This window comes from Coccinella septempunctata, chromosome 4 (genome assembly GCF_907165205.1).
Source record: "Coccinella septempunctata chromosome 4, icCocSept1.1, whole genome shotgun sequence".
Taxonomy (NCBI): Eukaryota; Metazoa; Arthropoda; class Insecta; order Coleoptera; family Coccinellidae; genus Coccinella; species Coccinella septempunctata.
Genome location: NC_058192.1, coordinates 18,156,696 through 18,165,794, shown reverse-complemented (window position 1 = coordinate 18,165,794; position 9,099 = coordinate 18,156,696). Strand labels below are relative to the sequence as shown.

Sequence of the window (9,099 nt, the reverse complement as noted above, 5' to 3'; positions counted from 1 at the left end):
GCTTCTATTGATGCGGACCGACAGTTCAGCGGCAAACAGCGGCATGGTGGCATAAGCCGACGGTGCATCCACATACGCAGCGGCTTTGCCGAGCGGCCTTGCTAATTGGCACACAGCGGCATAATGTGGATGCAGCTTAATACCCATGTTAGTGTGGATGCGTCTTCTCTCGTTGGCTTTGCCGATGAGATTTTGCCGTTTAGCAAAGCCAATAGGCACACAGTGGCATAATGTGGATGCAGCTTAAGATTGACTTAATAGAGACGTCTTGTGACTGTGCATCATGACACGTTGACTTGCTCTTCTGCAAGTGCTAAGAGGCAGGTTGTTGTAGCACGTGGTGTCCCACTTTTGGGTATTTGGCGTGAGGGTAAAAGTAAGGTGATGTCATATTTTAGCTAAGAGCTAAGTTTTAATGAATTGAATCAACCTTATTGTTTCATTATTGATACATGATTCTTCTTTGAAGAATTATGGATTTCTCAGGTAATATACCCTACTCAGGACCCAATCAGAGAGTTATTGGAATATGCAGTTGTTAGGTTTTATCAATCGATTTCATAAATAATTTGTGATGGGTTTATCTTCATCAGCTTGTAAGTTTGTTGTGAGTACCTCGAAAATTGTTAACATATTGATCTTTTATTATTGTAGCCCGAGGAAGGCGAAATATAATGGCCGAAACGTTGCTCTTAGAATCCTAGTATTCCATTCAGTTTCTCAAACCGAAATTGGTCGTCTATAACAACAATCATTCTTTGGCTCCCGATGAAATCATTTTGATAGTGACTTAATTTTTGAGTGAAGAAGTACTTATTACGTTTTTCATTGCTAGTTACGGTGAAATGATATTGTCAAAAATCACGACCAGCCTAATAAGGATTTCCCCTCCGAGTGGACAAAATACGCTAGATGTCGCGACTTTTTTCTATAATTGATTGAACAGCCCGCTAGGCTGCGCCAGGATCGCGTCAGCCGCAGATGTGTAATTGATCTGAGCGGGCCGGGGCGGCGGCGGCGGCGTATCGATCTGTTCGGCGCGTGCGCCCTAAAATCGGTGCGAGCGCCAGTGTCGAGCGAGAGACGGCCGGCACAGCTCGCGCCCGGGCGGGGAGGACTGTTACCAACATACCTTCTCAAAGATGGCGGCCGTTGCCAGCAGCAGAGCAAGTGCTCGCGTAGAAGACAGTTCAGTGGAGAAATCACGAGTCCAGTGAGCGCGTTAGTCGCAAAACCGTGGAGTGCCGTGGGGTGCCGAAGTGAAATAGAGATGTGATGTGCGTGCCGGGTTCCGGAGCGACACAGTCAACGAAGCCGTCGTCTCCGAGGAGCATGCAGCATGACAGAGGTGAGTGGGGCCGGGGGGCGGCCTAGCGGGCCCTGGCTGACGGCCCCCGGGGGAGCCACGAGGGGGGCAACCGCAGCGATGCTCCCGGCTCCCGCAGCTGAATGCCCCGCAGAATGCCCCGGGTCTCGTCGGTCGGCCTGTCGCTGCTCCTGATGGCCGCCGGCCTGGCGTTCGCCACTGCCGGTAACAACGTCCCGCCGCTACTGAACCCCTGGCTGTCGTCGAACGACCTGCAACTCACGGACGAACTGCGGGCCATCTGTTCTTCATCGCATACCACGTCAACGGAAGAGATAACCTCTTCCGCTTGTCCGCCGCCTTGCCCCGCCACTGTTAACAGTAACTCTACTCAGTGCCTTTATTATTTGAAAGAATCGCACAAAGAGGAGGTGTGCGGCCGCGACCTGGGTGTCGAGCGCAGGCGTGAGGTGCTGCACGGTCTTCGGATGCGCCACTGTTGCGAACACGCCGTGGACGGTGCCCTTCCAGAGATCGCTCTTCTGGGGGGTGCTCCTTGCAGACAAATGCTGGACGAACTCCTGGTGCTGGACAACCTGGCGGGACAGGCGGCCTGTATCAACGCCGACCTGCTGTCCCGCTACGACTGCGGCCAACCCTATACCAGAATGTATCGTTGCAAAGACTGCAAGGTAGGTTCAACACACCAAGATTCAATCCTCTTGATCCAACACCAAAACTACCTTACACAGGTTTACCATGAAGGCAAGAATCTACTCAGACCTTTGGCAATAATTCCGACGTAATACTTAGGCTAGGAATCTTCTCCGGTTCATCATCATCTAGGAATCTTGAAACTTTAGCGTACAAGACTGTAGTTTCAACAAGAATGATATAAGCTAACTCTCAATCATTCGGCGACTCCAGGAAATTAAAATAATGTAACTTTGCATGAATCAACAGCAAGGGCCAAACTTTGGACTCTAGTCTTTTAACAACCTTTGTGGTTAGCAGGTGTCTCACTTTCGTTGGGAATGAATCAACTTGCTGCATACCAACAAGAGAAGGTTATATTTTACCGTTGGGTCTCCTCCAACTTAAAAACTTAATTTGCAATCACATCTTCATTTAATGGGTTCAAATGAGTATTCCAGGGTTGGAATGGATGGTATATCTTTCACTGCCTTGTCTCCTACAAGTGATAACTGATTAATACTTTCACTATCCGGTTGAGCTCTGCCAGTTGGTGTTTCCATCTCTTCATCGACCAACGGATGTTTTGAGCTGAATATTCCAGAGAGCTTCTGCCAATTTACATATCACTTTCCTTTTCCTCATGATGCATTTGAGTGCTCTATGGAGGAAAGTCTGTATCTGTATCCACACAATATGAAGTTGGTGTTTGTTGCTGATTTACCTCAAGGCATCTTTTTTGCCCTTTGGCTCAAGAAGAAAGAGTATTACGCACACGAGGAAAGCTTCCTTACTTGATACTCCACGGAAACAGATAGCTGCTAGCATCTTCTACTTAAGCAGCTTCTACCAATTCAATCCCGAATGCAATAGCTATTTACCAGAACGTCATTGGTTACAGGACCTTTAATTTCAATATAGAACACCATGTCCAAAATAAACTGAATACCCTGGTGATAACCATTCCATTCTATCAAAGTCCTAAGCTTGTAGTACATATTTATGATGATTGTATCTAACCATTGTATATAACCATGACAACTGTTATATACGAATCGGTTCGTGTTTGTAGAGACAGGGGAAGATTCGACACGAGCTTGTTCAAATGGAAAAGCCATTCAAGTGTTTTCCTAGCAACTTGACACAGCCACTCTTCAATAATGTTTGCGTGATTCTCTTCGTCCCCAGATTTCAGAACTTGTTTCGGTACAGTTGCTATTCTTTATTCTATTGACTGAGGCCATCCTAAATTAAATAGGAAGTATACCTTGATCGAAGATTATTCCTATTAAAATGAAAAATGCAATTTTTACTTGCTCCCCGTGAATTTGTGTATATTAGGGGAGGATCAAACCAATTTATCTTAGTGATGGATGTCATTATGATAAGAAAGAAATTGTTGCAGTTCTTAGTAGATAGTATATTCAGGAAACTCAAGAACTAACAATTAGGTATACATGCTCGCCTGACAATTATACGAAGGAATTGTTGATTATGCTTAGCATCGACAAAATCACCAACAAACGCACACTTGAATAGAGCTTCAGGTACGTTGGATTGGATGTGGACGCCAACGCCAAATCCATCTGAACGCTGTTCAACGGTTCAATTGCATTAACCTATCTTCGGTCGAGACGTGGTACCAACATAAAAGGGATGTTTGTTTTGGTTTGAACGAGATTCGAATGTTTTCAGTCGTAGATAATTATTTTCTCGCTTTGAAAGTGTCACCGAATCTCATCCAATAGAGTCCAATATGAATCCTATGTGATCGACAACTTCGAATAGATTCAAATCTTACGAATCCCAAAACGCTAATTGGCACTTATCTACATTCGATATAGTTTGGGTTCGTTGGCGTTTGAGCTTTGATCTGGAGGCGACATAAGAAATAATCCCAAAAAGCATGGTTCCGACATATCATTATTCCTTTTATGAATATATGATAGTCTAAATCGAAAAAATTTCAGGAAATTGTGCTGAGGTCAAGTGTTGAGGGTCAAGAGGTTTGATTCTGGTAGATTTTCTTGGCATGTTTGTGTTATGAATTGAATTTCTCATAAATTATATATACAGGATGTTCCTAAATCGGAGGTACAAACGGAGAGGGGAGATCCTTAAGTGATTTCAAGAAAAGAAAGTCCTATAAGCATGGGATCCGGGATGGGATCTCAAAAGTTTAGTTTTCGAAATACAGGGTGTTAAAGTTTGAATTTTTTTCGAGGTTTTTTCTCACAATATATTCAACTGAAATTTGGCACAAGTATTACAATTGAATGTTTGCACCACGTGACATGCCAATTTCGATAGCAAATCTACAGGGTGTTTTTTTTTTCTGAAACACTGTCCCCTGCTTTACCCCACAACTTTTTTCCGTGAGCTAGTGCTAAAAATGTAAAAAGAAGCTCTATTGTTATACTAAACATTATAGTCTCCTGTATTTTTGTCGTAGGTATCTGCTGCAGATTTCGAGAAAAAATTTTGAATTATTCTTTCGAAATCCTCAGAAAAATACAAATTGTCATAAAAATTCAGTTAGTAAGTGTGGTGAATAAATTCATTGTTGAGTTTTGACACATCGAATTAAACTTTTGTGTTGAATATCTTGTGAAGTGTAGATAGTATAAGAGAAAAACTTGGAAAAAATTCTAACTTCAACCCTGTATCTCGAAAACGAATCGTTTTCATGAGACTCTTTTTCTTAGAATCAAGGAATCTCCTTTTTTCATTCATAAGTACCTCGAATTTAGGAACACCCCGTATATAGAGTCACACATGTTTCTATAAATTATTTGAACGAATCTAAAGTAAAATATTTCAATTCACTTACAGATTGCATTAGGCCCCACATAAATATTTATTTATTTATACGGCCTTGCCATTTTACAATCTTATTTCTATAATGTATTCTTAAAAAAAAAGAAGAAAAAAACAAAAATTCAAGAACCTGATATAAAAAGAAGAAAAATCGAAATATTGATCGTTCGATGTGAAAAACAGAGGGCATTCTCTTCTCAATGTGAAGAAGACAGGTTTTTTGGGTTTCTGTTCCTACTGTCATCACTAATATTATTTCAAATCAACCAATACCACATTTCTTTCTTCTAAGGTACACCGAACAATAATTAGGTAAAATGCTTTTTGTATAATAGATTGCTTAACTTTTTTTGCCGCACTGATTGAAAAATGATGGTTTTCTTTTCAGTTTCTCAGTTATTTCAAACCAAGTTTTCGTACAGAAAACCAGGAATTAATTTGATTGAATCAAATAATGAGTATTATTCAAGATTTTTGTATAAATAGTGCGAAAATAGAATAATTTTGCCATTATGAAAGATTTATTGACTCAGACAGTCACCTTTCTGAATAACATCTTAACGCGTATGGAATGAAGTTAAATGTTGAATCGATTTGAAATTCTTCATCTATTGACAGGGGCAGCTCGAACCGTAAGGAAATGATGCAGAACATACACTTGACTTCGTCAAAAATTATTAAAAGAAGCTACCGTCATACTTTTTCCAACAATTTGTTTTTATGAAAGTAGATATATCCTGAAAATCTGATACTGATAACGCTGAAAGATATAGGAATATTTAGAAAAATGTTGCTGATTCAGCAATTTATTTGGAGAAGCGAGTCTTATTCTACAATTCAATGATATACCTACCAAATGTATAAACATAATTTTTGACCACTGAATTCTAGAGGCTAGCCTCCGGAGAATCTTTCAAATGCGATAGTTTGTTTTTTTTTACCCAAAATAGTGATTTCGATTCTCTTATATGACGTAAATGTAAATGTGGCATAGTGGATCCATATATAACGCGCAAGACAAGGAAGCGCTGAGGCTGGCCTCTTACATTACACTTCTTAAAGAGGAAGTGAGATGTTTATAGGTACAACCCACATAGCATGGGATATTTGCCAAATATTTATGAAATATTTGTACGCAAGGTTTTGAATATTTAAGAAATCTTTCGTTGAAATATTCATGAAATAAAGTTATGTCCGACTTTTTCTCACATTGAAATATTTCATGAAATATTTCATATAGATTTTTGAAATATTTTCTACAACATTATGTGAAATCTCTTCTAAAGATCATAGTAATATTACATGGAATATTTACGCAAGATTTCTTCTAATTGAAGAAAATGTTTCCTGAAATCTTCAGAAGAGGTTTTCGAAATCTTCCAACGGGGGGGTCTGAAATGTTACGAAATATATTTCTGCGATGTTTGTGTAAAGTTGCTGGAATCTTTCTAGAAATATTTTTGGAAGATTTATATGCAATAATAGGAAATATTTCCATAAAAATTTAGGAAATGTTTTGAATTATATTCAGCGTTATCTGACTTTAAATATTTCTGCAATATGCAAAAAAATATCTTGCGAAGTCTCTGAACAATATTTCGCCAGGGTAGCTGAATAACTTCATAAAATACATGTTCCTGAAGAATTGAGCAATACTTTGAACATATATATTCAAAGTAATACCAAATTTTTGAGGATTTGTATTTCATAAAGTCCCTTGCTAAATATTGTTCAAAGATCTCGCAAGATATTTTTTGAGGAACATTATATTTATATGTATAAGGTTTTCCTGAAAGAGTATAACAAGGTTATATTTGTATTGAATAGATCAAAATCAGTTAAAAAAATTTATTCATTTTTCATTAACTACATTAAAATATGTATCAATATACACGAATTCTTTATCTTCGTCATCAGGATCTGCAGATAATTGAAACGGATATTGTCGTTGGCTACTGGCAATCCTGGAATAAATATATTTTTATGATTTTTCAGAAACAGAAAGTTCCATTTTTTGTGAATTTAGGGTCATGAAAGTTCTTCTATGAATAATTGTGGTAATTATGGCAAAATTGGAGGAAAAGTAATTAATATGTACTTTTCAGAAAATTAATTTAGCAACAGTAAATACGGGGTCTTTATTAAAGATTGTTGCATAGCATTTGGCTTCGAATGATGCTCCTTACTAAAGGGTTTTGAACTGAATAACATCATAGAATTTCGAAATTGACGCCAACTGATGTAAAAATTATTTATAAACAACCTGTCAGTACTAGATGATACTACATTGGTGGTATGGAATATTTATAGTACTGAAAAGATACACTTTACTGAAATATGTTTTCTTCAACTTGTCAAATTCCTGATCGGTGTGATTTTGGTATTAGAACAAATAGATGTTAACAGAAGATTTTATAGTGCAAGTGTGTAACTTTGAACAAATTCAGTAAATCGAAGGCAATTTTTGTTGTTGTAAATATGCCAGAACAGAGCGATCGGTAGTTTAAGTTGCGCTATTTTTCATTCAGAAAAATGTTGAGCGTGACCTTAATTTCAGACATGACGTCAGTGATGATTTTTTCAAAGGACAATTCTAATTTTTTTTATGATTACTCTTATGTTACACATACGCACACAAATATAAAGTTTTTATTTCATATTCTTTTGTTTGATTTTTCAACAAACGTTGTGACCCACAGAACGACAAACTAATGAATATCCTCGTTAATCTTCGCTGCTACTCTCAACTTTTTATTTGACAGAAAACGATTATCAAGAACCTCGTGTCATTCAATTTTTCAAATAACCGAGTTATTTTTTCGAGTTGAATCAGATTCCCTCGTTTTCGAATTAGTCGATGTTTGTTGAATATCTTTCCAACGACAAGAAATAAGACTTTAATATTTGGTACATACTTAAGTGTAACTTGATAAAACATTCAGAAATGGAGAGGATAACAACTATGTGAAAAATGTACATTGATTTCGGAAATCAAGATGATTTCGGTCTTCAAAAGTACATCGATTTTTATTTCGATAAATGTATCAAATTACAGTATAATATTCCTTCACTCAATAAAGCTCCATTTAAAAATACTAATCAACCTGTGCTAGTATATTTAGAAAAAAACTGCCCTTTTCACAGAATTTGTTTGAAGTTAAATTCTCACACTCTTTGAAGTGAAGTCATTATTTACAAAACAATAAAAGCCCTAAAAAATTCACTTCACGAAAACAATTTTAGAGCAGATTCTATTTCGACAGCAACTCGCACAGCAAGTAGTCGTGAAAAGAAACACAAAATTCATTCTATTCTGAGGGTGAAATGAAGAGAAGCAAAAAATCTTAGGATACGAAAAAATTATAAAACTCACTTTTTATTCCGTCCACCATCTGAAGTCATCAAACCATATCCGTATGGGTAACACTTTGTATTATTTCGGCATCTGTCGCTTCTTCATATTTTGTCCTTTCACCAAAAGCTACTGCAAAACATTCACAGTATGAAGTATGATACAACTTTAATCAAATGATATAATTTGCATAAATAGGTAAACAAATATCAAAAAATAAAAATACGAGTAGAAATCCATAAAACATGGAATTCATTACCTCCCAATCACATGTTAAAATAGATATTATAAAAAGGTAAAGATTAATTCGAAAATTCCTCTCGTTCAACCTGATTGTGGTAAGGTAAGACCTAGGGTGAAACAGTTGAATTGCGATGAAAAATAATACAAATGAACATATACAAATATTTCGGTGACATAATGGCACAAATGGATAGATTTGATAACACGTGTAAGTAGATGGAAAACGTTAAAGAGGAAATAAGTTACTTACCAAGAATCAAGTGGTAATCAAACTGGAATTTATTTCGTTCCATATCAATACACACGTTAGTCTCACACAAACACACAAAACGATCGAGACAACGCGCAAACGACAAAATCAAAATGGCACCAATGAATGCTTCCTTGTTCGGCTTGCGCTTCTTCGAATGAAACCCAAATCTCACGTACTGCCGTTTCTCCGGTTTCTCGTTTCTGCAGCTGCTCAGCTGGCTAGAGTGGCTAGTGATCAGCGTTGCCAGTTCCAGAAATTTTATTCCCCAGAGTAAAGTAAATTTTTACTATGTTGAATTACCTAGATTGATTAGATGGATTTTTATTTTTATCAAGCCTTGAGAAGAACGGATAGAGAATATCGACTTCTGAAAGTAGTACTTGTTAAGTTCATTTGTATCCAAGGAATAAAGTAAATAAAGTCAGTTCCTAAAGA

General features: G+C 37.5%; 1 protein-coding gene and 1 long non-coding RNA gene across 2 annotated transcripts in view; one reads left to right on the top strand and one right to left on the bottom strand.

The window, feature by feature from the left end:
* Window positions 1-1,044: 1,044 nt before the first annotated feature.
* LOC123312266 (transmembrane protein FAM155A) overlaps window positions 1,045-9,099 on the top strand; it is a 180,427-nt gene continuing 172,372 nt past the window's right edge. Inside the window, exon 1 of the mRNA XM_044896607.1 lies at window positions 1,045-1,998. Coding sequence (XP_044752542.1) covers window positions 1,450-1,998 — 549 coding nt within the window. The 5' untranslated portion in view covers window positions 1,045-1,449. The remainder of the gene's footprint in view (window positions 1,999-9,099) is intronic.
* Window positions 6,651-9,037, bottom strand: LOC123312269. The gene is made up of 3 exons (XR_006537599.1): window positions 8,662-9,037; window positions 8,190-8,300; window positions 6,651-6,780 (listed from the first exon to the last, which is right to left on the bottom strand). It is a non-coding gene; the product is annotated as an uncharacterized LOC123312269 (long non-coding RNA).